General features: G+C 52.3%; 1 protein-coding gene across 2 annotated transcripts in view; it reads left to right on the top strand.

Moving 5' to 3' along the window:
* Positions 1-12,999, top strand: part of NOTCH1 (notch receptor 1) — a 42,525-nt gene extending 29,526 nt beyond the window's left edge. Inside the window, exons 18-34 of one of the 2 annotated variants that reach the window (XM_065035593.1) lie at positions 332-560; positions 703-904; positions 1,047-1,200; positions 1,440-1,624; positions 1,819-1,951; positions 2,239-2,496; positions 2,606-2,718; positions 3,264-3,835; positions 4,561-4,989; positions 5,761-5,909; positions 6,539-6,755; positions 7,111-7,201; positions 7,462-7,627; positions 8,360-8,655; positions 8,960-9,107; positions 9,196-9,293; positions 9,736-12,999. In XM_065035593.1, the coding sequence (XP_064891665.1) occupies positions 332-560; positions 703-904; positions 1,047-1,200; positions 1,440-1,624; positions 1,819-1,951; positions 2,239-2,496; positions 2,606-2,718; positions 3,264-3,835; positions 4,561-4,989; positions 5,761-5,909; positions 6,539-6,755; positions 7,111-7,201; positions 7,462-7,627; positions 8,360-8,655; positions 8,960-9,107; positions 9,196-9,293; positions 9,736-11,211 (4,916 nt within the window). In that variant the 3' untranslated portion in view covers positions 11,212-12,999. The remainder of the gene's footprint in view (positions 1-331; positions 561-702; positions 905-1,046; positions 1,201-1,439; positions 1,625-1,818; positions 1,952-2,238; positions 2,497-2,605; positions 2,719-3,263; positions 3,836-4,560; positions 4,990-5,760; positions 5,910-6,538; positions 6,756-7,110; positions 7,202-7,461; positions 7,628-8,359; positions 8,656-8,959; positions 9,108-9,195; positions 9,294-9,735) is intronic. The other variant, XM_065035594.1, reaches the window with a different exon arrangement.
* Positions 13,000-13,622: the final 623 nt, after the last annotated feature.

Raw genomic sequence — 13,622 nt, 5'->3', positions numbered from 1 at the left:
GTGCACAGGCGAGCCCCAGCCGCTGCTCCAGGCTGTGCTGCTAACCCTGCTCAGGCTTTTGGGCATCTTGAGCACCTGCTGGTGGAGTTGCGTCAGTCCAAGGCCAGATGGGAGGTGGCAGGAAGGACACTGGGGGGTGGAGAGTGACGTGCAGGCAGTGAGCAATTGTGTCCCATGTGCCATCATTGCTCCCAGTCCCCCGGTGGGGCTGGGCTGGCCTCTGCCTGGTCTGTGGGCTCTGTCCCATTCCTCTGTGTGGCCAGGGGACGTGTGGGGACAGGACAGCAAGGCTGGACTGTCACATCCTCACATGCACATCCCTCATCTCCAGATCCATGCCACAACGGTGGCTCCTGCTCTGACGGCGTCGGCACGTTCTTCTGCGAGTGCCTGGCTGGTTTCCGCGGGCCGAAGTGTGAGGAGGACATCAACGAGTGCGCCAGCAACCCCTGCAAGAACGGTGCCAACTGCACCGACTGCGTCAACAGCTACACCTGCACCTGCCCCTCTGGCTTTAGCGGCATCCACTGTGAGAACAACACACCTGACTGCACAGAGAGGTACAGCCCGATGTGGGCACAGTCTCTGTCGGGGCTGGAACCAGGGGCTGAGGTCCCTGTGCTGCCCTGGGCTGGTTTGGGGGGCTTTGGTGTGGGACACGATCAGCTGTGACTCACTGGGACATGATGTCTGTGTTCCCAGCTCCTGCTTCAACGGTGGGACCTGTGTGGATGGCATCAACACCTTCACCTGCCTCTGTCCTCCCGGCTTCACTGGCAGTTACTGCGAGCACGACATTAACGAGTGCGACTCCAAGCCGTGCCTGAACGGGGGCACGTGTCAGGACAGCTATGGGACGTACAAGTGCACTTGTCCCCAGGGATACACAGGGCTCAACTGCCAGGTAGAGGAGCCTTGGGCTGTGGGCTGCTGTCCCATGTCTGTCCCTGCATGCTGGCCATGGGGATGTGGGGGGTCACTGCAGCCTCCGTGGCTGCAGAAGCATTGCTGGGTCCTGACCCCTATCCCTTGCTCTGCTCCTCCAGAACCTGGTGCGTTGGTGCGACTCCTCTCCCTGCAAAAACGGAGGCAAGTGCTGGCAGACCAACAACCTGTACCGCTGCGAGTGCAACAGCGGGTGGACAGGGCTCTACTGCGATGTCCCCAGTGTCTCCTGCGAGGTGGCTGCCAAGCAGCAAGGTGAGTCCCTGCCATGGATACAGCCTCACAGGGCCAGGGTGGGATCCCCAGGTGCCCCCTGCGCAGGGACTCGCTCAGTTCTCATGGGGATCTTTGGCACAAGCAGAGTGATCTCAAGGATTGCTGTAACATGCACCCCCCGAGGCTGCAGTCCTAACTGTGATCCCCGGTGGGACGTGCGGTGGCCAGGACGTGGGTGTCACCAAGGTCACAGCATCTCACTCTGCTCTTTCTGGCAGGTATCGACGTAGCGCATCTCTGCAGAAATTCGGGGCTCTGTGTGGACACTGGCAACACTCACTTCTGCCGCTGCCAGGCCGGCTACACCGGCAGCTACTGTGAGGAGCAGGTGGACGAGTGTTCCCCCAACCCCTGCCAGAACGGAGCCACCTGCACGGACTACCTGGGAGGCTACTCCTGCGAGGTGGGTGCTGCAGGGAGACAGAGATGCACAGGGAGAAGACAGCGGTTACTGCCCTTCTGCTGCCCAAGGAGCTGCCCCAGTTTCAGGCTGGCTTGATGCCCCTGTCCCGAGGTGGACGCTGGGCTGCTGACTGCTCCTGCAGCCGGGTGGGAGCTGCGCCAACCCCTCTGACCATTCTCTTCTCTCCTTTGCAGTGTGTGGCTGGATATCATGGAGTTAACTGCTCAGAGGAGATCAATGAGTGCTTGTCCCACCCATGCCAGAACGGAGGAACCTGCATTGATCTCATCAATACCTACAAATGCTCCTGCCCCAGAGGAACTCAAGGTAAATTAATTCCCCAGGCTGGCACATTAGTGGGCTGAGCACGGATATCCTCGGGAGCTGCTCATTAGCTGCTCGGGCTAGCAGAAGCAAACACAACGGTAGAGTTTTGTGTTTGTGGGCGAACTTAGCCGTCAAGGCCACGCAGCCTTGGCCACGTGGTGCTGCGTGTCCCCTGCCCGAGTGGCGCTCAGGCTCAGCCCCTCCACAGGGTTGGGTCACGCAAAGGGACCAGCGGGCACCCCGATACTGTTTGATGAGCTGTGTGGGTTGTTCCCCCATTTCTCTAGGGGTGCACTGTGAGATCAATGTGGATGACTGCAGCCCTTTCTTTGATCCCGTCACCCTGGGGCCCAAGTGCTTTAACAATGGCAAGTGCACGGATCGGGTGGGCGGCTACAGCTGCATCTGCCCCCCTGGCTTTGTAGGGGAGCGCTGCGAGGGAGACGTCAACGAGTGCCTGTCCAACCCCTGTGATGCCCGCGGCACCCAGAACTGCGTGCAGCGGGTCAACGACTACAAATGCGAGTGCCGACCTGGCTACGCGGGTGAGCACCGCGTCCCCCACAGCTCCCCGCGCCCGTCCCCACAGCCCCCAGCCACTCCCAGCACCTTGCACGCCTTCCTCTGCCCCTCACATGCTCCTCTCCCTCGCAGGCCGACGCTGTGACACCGTGGTGGACGGCTGTAAAGGCAAACCCTGCCGGAACGGTGGGACCTGTGCAGTTGCCAGCAACACTGGCCGTGGCTTCATCTGCAAGTGCCCCCCGGTAGGTACCTGATCCTCTCCAGTTCTGAGCATGGGGTGTTGTATGGGAAAGGGACAGGCCAGGGGACAGTTTAGCCCCTGAGGGTTCCCCAGCTGGCACAGCCAGGAGCAGGTGTGGAGGGGCAGATGTTTTGCTGTGGGTGCTTGCTGGAAGAAGGTGTATCTGTATGTCCCTCCTCATTTGCAAGGAGACTGGGTTTGGGTGAGGGATGAGGAGGCAGCTCAGCCCTGCAGGTACCACACACAGCCCTGCAGGTACGACACACAGCTCTACAGGACAGGCTCTTGCCTGGTTGACCATTATTCGCACCACGTCAAGGTGGAACAGGCAGCTATGAAGAAGAGCTCCCTTCATTTTGAGGCAGATGCTCTAACAGTGTTTATGTTCCAGATTATTCTTGCCCATCACTAGCTTCAGGGGACACACCAGAGCCGTGCCCTGGTTCACCGGGTTCGTGCTGAGTTTACCAGAATGCACACGTGTGTTAGGCTGCTCATAGGACAGCATTCGTGACTCTGACTCCCTCCTTGCTGTCACCTCCCCAGGGCTTTGTGGGTGCCACCTGCGAGAACGACTCCCGCACCTGCGGGAACCTGCACTGTCTGAACGGCGGCACCTGCATCTCCATCCACAAGAGCTCCAAGTGCATGTGTGCTCCGGCCTTCACGGGTCCCGAGTGCCAGTACCCGGCCAGCAGCCCCTGCACCCCCAACCCGTGCTACAACAGGGGCACCTGCGAGTTCTTCGGCGACGCCTCCCCCTACTACCGCTGCAACTGCCCCGCCAACTTCAACGGCCTCAACTGCCACATCCTCGACTTTGATTTCCAAGGTGGGATCGGGCAGGACATCATCCCACCCAAAATCGAGGAGAAGTGCGAGATTGCCGTCTGCGCGGGGTACGCCGGCAACAAGATCTGCGACGGGAAATGCAACAACCACGCGTGTGGCTGGGACGGGGGCGACTGCTCCCTCAACTTCAACGACCCCTGGAAGAACTGCTCCCAGTCCCTGCAGTGCTGGAAATACTTCAACGATGGCAAGTGCGACTCACAGTGCAACAATGCCGGCTGCCTGTATGATGGGTTTGACTGCCAGAAATACGAAGGGCAGTGCAAGTAAGTGACTTTCTTATTGACCTTCTTGTTTTAAAGCCGCGGCTTCCATACTGATCGTCTGGGGGTATTTTCTGGTTGCCTCTGCTAAAACTCCTTAGTTCAGACCTGTTGTTCACTCTCTGCATTCTGTTCTGCTGCCTTTGGGGCTGCAACTCAAGCATCCACAGTTCCCTGTGGTTTTATTGAGTTTATATACGCTTGGAAGCTTTGGCTTATTCCAGATGGCTTCCCTGTCCTTGCCTTTATCACGCCATGGAAGTGAATTCTCTAACTGTCAGTCGTAACACAGCGAGTTTCAGTGTAGGGAGACCCCAGATGGAAGAGCGGCCAGAAAACATGATGATGTGAACATCCAGGCATTTACCAAACATTGTCTTTGGCAACAGCTGGAGCTTAATCCCAGATGCCTGGACAAACTCTGGTCTGAGTAACTATTTTGTGTCCCCATGTCTTCTCTGAGTCACACTAATTTTTCCCTTTTTCTGGCATCTACATTGCAACCTATAATTGAACAGCTGCTGTCTTTCACCTGCAGAAGTGAATACTTCACAGCACTGCATGAAACAGTTGCCTTCTGTGTAAACTGGCTTAATGTCTATCAGGATGAAGAATATTTTTACGAGAGAGGTCACTGTGGGCCACCACTTATTTTCTCAGCAAATACAGGTAATATGTGCAGTACTTGGTCTAATTCATTCTTCTGCCTTTCTTTTTCTTCTGCCCAGCCCTCTGTATGACCAGTACTGCAAAGATCACTTCTCTGACGGTCACTGTGACCAGGGCTGCAATAATTTTGAGTGCGAATGGGATGGTCTGGACTGTGCGAACAACATGCCGGAGAAGCTGGCGGATGGCACGCTGGTGGTGGTGGTCCTCATCACCCCCGAGAACCTCAAGAACAACTCCTTCAACTTCCTGCGGGAGCTGAGCCGTGTGCTGCACACCAATGTGGTCTTCAAGAAGAATGCCAAGGGAGAGTATATGATCTTTCCGTACTATGGCAATGAGGAGGAGCTGAAAAAGCATTACATCAAGAGGTCGACAGAGGACTGGTCAGATATGTCTAGTGCTGTCATCAACAAAGTGAAGAGCAGCCTCTACTCCAGGGCTGGCAGGAGGCAGAAGAGAGAGCTGGATCAGATGGACATCAGAGGGTAAGGGGGACCAGTGAGTTCCTTTTCCACGGAGCGGTATTTGTTTTGTGTGTTGATAATAGTAACACGCTATAAAGGGAAGGATGTAGGCCAGATAATTGTATTTAGACGTTGCGTTCTGTGTGAACAGAAACCGGATTTTGCTCTCATGTGGGAAAAGCGAGTGATCGCTCAGGAATCCCTGATACAATGCTGCGCCGACTCTCACGATTGAAGGGGTCCTGCGTATTGTTGGGAGCCGGGGCTGGGCTGGGTGGGACCTGGAAGCAGAGCTTGGCCTGACCGACTGTCTGACTTCAGGAAGTCATTAAGTTAAGCCTCAGTTTCTCCCTGGGAAACGCTTTCTAGAGCTTTGTTGTAAAACTCAATTACTGCAAACTGTGTTCGGAGATCTTTGATATAAACATATAGATCTAACCTTCTCCCTCTCTGCGGGCTAAATCAAAAGCCACCGAACGCAAAGGAGTTACAGCAGTGAAACTGATGTGAAAAGATCTGAAGGTTCCCAAACAGCATTATTGAAGATACTCTAGTGATTTTAAGACATTGCGAAGCAGAGATTCCCTTCCATTCTGAGTTATATTCAGCGAGGCAAATCCAGTAGCCCATGAGTGTGAGCCGCAGGGCTGGGGCCACTGGGCGGCAAGGAGATGGGGTCCCACCTGCTAATTCCCGCCGACGGGGCTTAACGAGGGGAGGGAGACGGGCTCGTCTGTCTTGTCAGTGTGGTCATCGCTCCGTGGGTCTCACTGACTCTTCTCTCGCACGCAGATCCATCGTGTACTTGGAAATCGATAACCGCCAGTGCATCCAGTCGTCTTCCCAGTGCTTCCAGAGCGCAACCGATGTGGCGGCGTTCCTGGGCGCCTTGGCCTCCCTTGGCAACCTGAACATACCCTACAAAATAGAAGCCGTTAAAAGTAAGTACGACTGGCCAGCTGGGGAGGAGAGACAGCCAAAACTTCCCAGCCTTATCCATGCTCAGTTATCCGTCAGCTGGCCGCACTGGAGAACAGTCTGGTTTTAATAACCTTGCATCATTTCTTTCTTTCCTTTGAGTCTGTTCTTAAAAAAAAATTACAAAACCAGTTTATTATTTTTGCTTATTCCAGGTTTATTTCAAAATCATTATCACTATAAAAGTTATAAAAAAAAAAAAAAAAAAAGAAAAGAAAAAGAAAATCCAACCAGCTCCAATCAATCAGTGACATGCAAGGAGTTGAAGTTTGTATCTTGAAAATCCCCCCTAAATCCTTTTGTCTTAACAGCTCAATGCAAGCGCAATGATTTGAAGTTTGTTAATCCTTTTCCTTAAAGGAGAAAAAAGTGAAGCTGTCTCCTGATGCAGACTGGCTTGTGCAGCCGAGAATTTGCCGATAGCTTGCAATTCTGATTAATAGCTTATAAAATGACCTTATTTGGGGGGGGGTGCTGATTTAGATCAGCCTTAGGTACCTCTATTAACTAATTTTCCTTCATTTCCACTCTGTCACTGGTTTGCTATGCAGCTTAATGTCTCAGCCTCTCTTTGTGCCCCACTGTTTTGTAGGTGAAACGGCTGAGCCCGCGAAGAACTCGCAGCTGTATCCTATGTACGTGGTGGTGGCCGCGCTGGTCTTGCTCGCGTTCATCGGAGTGGGGGTGCTGGTGTCTCGTAAGCGGCGCAGGGAGCATGGGCAGCTTTGGTTCCCAGAAGGCTTCAAAGTGACGGAGTCAAGCAAGAAGAAGCGACGAGAACCACTCGGGGAGGATTCTGTGGGACTGAAGTGAGTAATTTCCTTGCTAACCCATTAAAGGCAGCGCAGCGGGGCTGCTCGGGGCTCTTCTGAAAGAACCCAGTGGAGTTTTGTTCTGCAGTGCTTCATATTGCTGTAGCAGGAAGGAGAAAAATCAGGTTTCTTAAAGGTCTGCGTGGGGAAAACAGTGTTCCCATCTGAAGGAGGTTTTTAAATGCTTTGTGGTCTGTGTACCCTTGGTAAAGAATGAACGGCAACCTGAGGGGAACCTCCTGGAAATTGCCTTCTTGAATCTTCCTTCAGTTTGTACATGTGTATAAACACAGCCCATCACAGACTAGTTCCTGCAGAGGAGCTGATTTTTTGTCTGGTTTTATTTTTCCAGACCTCTCAAAAATGCCTCAGACGGCACGCTGATGGACGACAACCAAAATGAGTGGGGCGATGAGGAGACCTTGGACACCAAGAAGTTCAGGGTAAGCTCACTGCCACGTCCCCTTTTGGTGCTGCGAGCTGTCACTCGCTGGGTGTTGTCATGGAAGGAGCCGCACGGAGCAGAGGGACCCTCAGGGACCCAGTCTGCACCGCACATCGCTGCTGCCAGCTCCTGCGCAAACCTGCATGTGACAAATGCCCCGTGGGGACTCATAGAGCTTCCCACGCTGGAGCTCAGCGCCCCCCTCCCACCCCGACTCGTGCGTTTTGCTGGGTGCTCATTCCCGCGGTCGTTCCGCAGTTCGAGGAGCAGGCGATGCTGCCCGACACGGACGACCAGACGGACCACAGGCAGTGGACCCAGCAGCACCTGGACGCCGCTGACCTGCGCATCTCGTCCATGGCGCCCACTCCGCCGCAGGGGGAAATCGATGCCGACTGTATGGATGTCAATGTCAGAGGTCCTGGTAAGCTGGACGCCTTTCATCACATGTGCGCTGCTTGTCAGCTCCTCCAAAATCCTCCCTCACCCCTGCAATGAGCAGCCCCAGACAGCCCTACCTGTCCCCATTTCTAGTATAAAGTTGCTGCCAGGTGTTCTGCATCGCGTGGTTGCTGTTGTGTGTGATTTACAGATAGACCCTGTCACGTTTTGCTTTCCATGAGATCTCTTTTGTTGAGATGGAAATCAGAGAACACAGAAGAACTACCTATTGATTCGTCCAGCTTATCTCTCTGACGCTCCTAAATTCCTCTCCTCCCACCAAACTGCATGTTTCACAATCTTCTTTTCAGGTTTTTAACTATATTAATAGTTGATAGGTTTTTAAATTATTACAAACACTTGGTCTTCTTCACATCTGTGAAATTGTCCTCTGAAATAATAGAAATATTTAAGACTGTGCTGTACTGTACTCAAGTTTGCTTTGAGCAACCAACCTTATACATTGCACTTTACGTGTTAGTGTGAAAGCTAGGAGATAAAATAGGAAAAGCAGTGAGTGGTGAGATACCACTAAGGAATTTCAGATCTATATCAGAAGAAGGATATTCATGTTTGATGTTTAGAACCAGTCAGGAGCTCAGTCTTGATGCACCCACGAGAATAAGCTATTGCAACCAGAGCATCTTACTGAGCCGCCTGCATTAGAGGAGGGTAAAAAGCCTCTTTTTTCACCGAGTTCCCCTGTGTTTTTCAGATGGCTTCACCCCGCTCATGATCGCCTCGTGCAGCGGAGGAGGGCTGGAGACCGGCAATAGCGAAGAGGAAGACGATGCTCCCGCCGTCATCTCGGACTTCATCTACCAAGGTGCCAGCTTACACAACCAGACGGACCGCACCGGCGAGACGGCCCTGCACCTGGCCGCCCGCTACTCCCGCTCGGACGCTGCCAAGCGCCTGCTGGAAGCCAGTGCTGATGCCAACATCCAGGATAACATGGGCAGGACACCCCTCCACGCCGCTGTCTCTGCCGATGCCCAAGGCGTCTTCCAGGTCATTGATCCTTTCTTGGGGTTTTCTGGGGAAATCCTGGTGCTACGTGTTGAGTTTGGTCACGCAGCTGAGCTTAACGCAGGGTGTCCCACTTGCCGTGGCAAGTTAAAGTCATGAAAACCAAAGCCTTGGTTGTCTTAGGGCAGGACACAGCAAAGCAGCAGCCCTGTAGCTGCCGTCGGGATCCACATCCCCCGACTGGAGGGACCCTCTGGAAAGGGAGTTGCAGGTCCTGAGACTTGGAGTCTGAGGACTCTGTCTGTCCCTCCTGACATTTGGTGTCCTGCACTTTGGCCCCTGGCAGATCCTGATTAGGAACAGGGCAACCGACCTCGACGCCCGAATGCACGACGGGACCACTCCTCTGATCCTGGCCGCTCGCTTAGCTGTGGAGGGGATGCTGGACGATCTCATCAACTGCCACGCAGACGTTAACGCCGTGGATGATCTAGGTACTGCAGGTGGCTGAAGGAAAGGGCTGCTTGCTGTGTCTCTTACCACTCACTAATATGTCTTGTATTTCATGGTCTTCCCCTGTAGGCAAGTCAGCGCTGCACTGGGCAGCTGCTGTGAATAACGTTGAAGCTGCAGTTGTCCTCCTGAAGAACGGTGCCAATAAGGATATGCAGAACAATAAGGTAGGGGTCTCCTGGGCTGACATGGGCGAGGAAAGAACCATTTGGGGAGTCTGCTAAAGGGTTATTTTTGTCTAAAATACAACAGTGTCTGGCACTCAGACTCTGATTTGATTATTCTGTTGGGAATGAAGCTCTTGGATTTGGCTCAAAGAAGCACTGTGGGACTTGGTCCTTTGAGTGACGTTGAGGAGCCGTGCAGTGCTTGGTGAGCAGAATGCCACAGTGTTAGTGTGGCCATCTCCTCGCACGTTCTGGGTCACTCATTGGGTCCCTGGTTTGACATCAGTATAAGGACATGGCAGGGTAGGAACAAGCAGCAGTCAAACCTCACCAGAGGAGAGACCATTACGGTCCACCCAGCTGCATGGTGTTGGGCATGGAGCTCAGGATGCTAACCAGGAGAATCTGTGAACTTACTTAACCATCTTTGTTGGGTTTCCAGGAGGAGACCCCGCTGTTCCTCGCAGCCAGAGAAGGGAGCTATGAAACCGCCAAGGTCCTGCTGGACCATTTTGCCAACCGCGACATCACGGACCACATGGACCGTCTCCCGCGGGACATCGCCCAGGAACGCATGCACCACGACATCGTGAGGCTGCTGGACGAGTACAACCTGGTGCGGAGCCCACCCCTGCACAACGGCCCACTGGGGGCCCCCACGCTGTCCCCTCCGCTCTGCTCGCCCAACAGCTACATCGGCAACCTGAAACCTGCTGTCCAGGGCAAGAAGGCCAGGAAGCCAAGCACCAAGGGCCTGAGCTGCAACGGCAAGGATGCCAAAGACCTCAAAGCCCGGAGGAAAAAGTCACAAGATGGAAAAGGATGTCTGCTTGACAACTCCAGCGTGTTGTCTCCAGTGGACTCGCTGGAATCACCCCATGGGTACCTGTCGGATGTTGCCTCCCCTCCGCTGATGACCTCTCCGTTCCAGCAGTCCCCTTCCATGCCTCTGAACCACCTGCCAGGCATGCCTGACGCCCACATGAGCATCAACCACCTCAACATGGCAGGGAAGCAGGACATGGCCATGGGAAACTCCAGCAGGATGGCTTTTGATTCGGTGCCGCCGCGTCTCTCTCACCTGCCCGTCTCCAGCCCCAGCACGGCGATGAGCAACGCCCCGATGAATTTCTCGGTGGGCGGCGCGGCCGCTCTGAACGGGCAGTGCGAGTGGCTCAGCAGGCTGCAGAACGGCATCGTCCAGAACCAGTACAACCCCCTGAGGGGCAACATGCAACCTGGGGCACACCAGCAGACGCAAAACCTTCAACACGGCATGATGACCACCCTGCACAACAGCTTGCCCACCACAAGCTTGTCGCAGATGATGAGCTACCAGGCGATGCCAAACACCCGCCTGGCTTCTCAGCCTCACCTGATGCAGGGCCAGCAGCTCCAGCAGATGCAGCAGCAGCAGCTCCAGCAGCCAAACCTGCAGCCACAGCAGCCGCCGCAGCCACCCCAGCAGCAGCCGCCGCCGCCGCAGCAGCCGCCGCCGCAGCATCACAACCCCAGCTCCAACACCAGCGGCCACATCGGCCAAAATTTCCTCGGGACGGAGCTGAGCCAGCCCGACATGCAGCCGGTGAGCGGCAGCTCCATGGCCGTCCACACCATCCTACCACAAGATTCCCAGATGCTGCCCACGTCTCTGCCGTCCTCCCTCGCCCAGCCCATGACCACCACCCAGTTCCTAACTCCACCTTCCCAGCACAGTTATTCCTCCCCCTTGGACAACACCCCCAGCCACCAGCTCCAGGTGCCCGACCACCCTTTCCTCACGCCGTCTCCGGAGTCGCCGGACCAGTGGTCCAGCTCGTCCCCTCACTCCAACGTGTCCGACTGGTCCGAGGGCATCTCCAGCCCCCCCACCAGTATGCAGTCACAGCTGGGACACATCCCCGAAGCCTTCAAGTAAAAGACGGTGGCTCAGAGACGCTGGTGCTCAGCAGGAGTTAGAAGCTCGAGGGATATCTTTTTTTAAAAGGACGTTGGATGCTTTTATTAAAGGATCCTTTTAAAATATGTTTTTATAAAAAAGAAAAAAAAAAGACAAATTAATTCCTTTTTTTTTTTAGTATTTATTTATGTACTTTTTATTTTACATGAAAACACTGCCTTTTTATTTATATGTTCTATTGTTAAGAACTCGATGCGTTTCAAGGAATCAAAAAATTAGGTTTTTATGGGACATTCTCTTTTGTTTGGGGGGTTCGTTGTGTTGGATCTGAGAGGAAATGTTTATGTAAAGCTATAAGCAGCGATTTGTCATTCTGAAATGCCATTAATTTATTTTTTTCTCTTTCAACTCAGAGGTGAGAAAGAAAAGGGGAAGGAAAAATTGACTGAAAATGCGACTCCTTAGGGGGAAAAAATTAACTATGGGCAGATTTTTGAAATGTACTTTAAAATGTTTCCTTTGCTTTTCTATCTGAGAGGACATTTTATGGTACCAGTCATGAATCTTTGTTTAAATTTCAGTATTATATAGTTGTACATTTGCCTTGATGATAGAAATGTTTGTTCTCTCTTGTTTTTATATATATAAAAATATATATTTAAATGATTTTTATGATCTAAAAAAAGAATGAGGATTATAGGCCTGTAAGAACAGGTTCTAAGCTAAAAAACAAACAAACTACAAAACATGAATACTATCCCCCACCAGAAGAAGTGTATTTGCCAAACTTTTAAGAGAGCAAACCCGTAACTACGGAGTATATACCGAACCCACAACTTTGGAGTTTATACACAAAGGAGGCTTAATTTTACTTTGAATATCTTTTTTTTTTTGTCGTGTTTGCATTTGAGCAACTGTTTAAGAAATAAACGCCAATATAAACTTGTTAAACCACATCCTTATTTTAAGGATGGCCGGCCTGTTTGGGAGAAGGCGTGCCTATTAACGACCTGAGTGAGATGACGAAGCATCGTTGCCGCTGCCACCGCCGCACGCTCCCCCGTGTCCGGCCCCAGTGGGACACGCTGCTGGTTCTACTGGGATGCTGGACCCATGGACGGGAGGGCGAACGACCAAGCGCAGCCGAGTCTGCGCCGTGAAACCTTAACACTTGGTTCTTGTTAGCCCGGAGTGGCGCATCTTTTTATATATTGATGTGCGCTCTTTCTGTGTATCGTGTAAAATATAGTATAAGCCTGTGGCAGATTTAATGTTGTAAATACGGGGTTGGTTTTTTTTTTCTTAAGAAAAGGTGGATTTTGTTTCAAAAATCTAAATGAGCGAGTTTTAAATATATCATAAATATATCACCTTGTAGAGGTGTTGGAATATCACTCACTCGGGGGCAAAGGCAAGCAGGCACCCTAAGACTAGATATGTGTATGGGACAGGCAAATAGAGAGCAGTTAATCAAGAAAACCTAAGGAAAGGGTTCCTTTTCCTCACTCCTTCTTATTAGAACACCAAATCAAATGGATATTTCTCAAGGCACAGCGCCGTGCTGAGCACTCATCGTAGTTAACATTTCAGACCATTGTTATTGTGACGTGCCTAATATGAGTGATAAAAACATCACGTGGTGTTGAATCTTCCTATGTTTTATAAACTAGAGTGTAGTTTAAGAAAAGATATCTTCTGTAATAAAGTTATCTACATGCAAAGTTGTAGTTTGCAAAAATGATGTATTTTTTTTGGTTAACTGATTTGCAATAAATGATGCTTCTGGGCATCTAGATTTTACTAAAACTGGAACTTAAGTGTTTTTGTTACGGATTGTTTGGAATCTGGATTTGATACCCACTGCCTTTTGATACTGCAGGCACTTTCCTGACGTCTTGTTCTCTGTTAAAGCTCAGAGCAGGGCTTTGGACAAGGAAACTTTCTCCTCAACTTGCACAATTCTCTGACTTGAGCCGTCTGGTCTGAGGCAGGAGAGGCTCTGCCCAGGTGGCCCTTTATGCTGCAGCACAAATACGGTGTGGAAACATTTGCCGTCCTTGCTGCACTCCAGATTTTTAAGGTAATTTAATTTTCTCTTCCCCGCAGGGACTCTCTAGTCCAAATGCAGCTGCAAAGGCCCCAAATAACTGGATATAAATAGCTGAGCCATGAGCCTCCTCCCAAGTCAGATAAGCCCGGTGACTCCTGGAATGCTGGTATTTTTCACCCCGTGGAGGGAGTGGGCATGTGTGTGCATGTACCCGGTATCCAGCCCCAGACAGTTTCGGGGCCACCAGATATTTGCTGTAAAACTGGTCAGAAGCCGGTGCTGCCGCAGCAGCGTTTTATGCACTGCCCAGCAGCAGTGAAACGCGGCGCCTTCAGAGATCAGGGAGACGATGTGCCAGTGGGCACCCCCAGCAAAGTCC

This window comes from Columba livia, chromosome 19 (genome assembly GCF_036013475.1).
Source record: "Columba livia isolate bColLiv1 breed racing homer chromosome 19, bColLiv1.pat.W.v2, whole genome shotgun sequence".
NCBI lineage: Eukaryota > Metazoa > Chordata > Aves > Columbiformes > Columbidae > Columba > Columba livia.
This window is presented reverse-complemented; position numbering and strand designations above follow the sequence as displayed.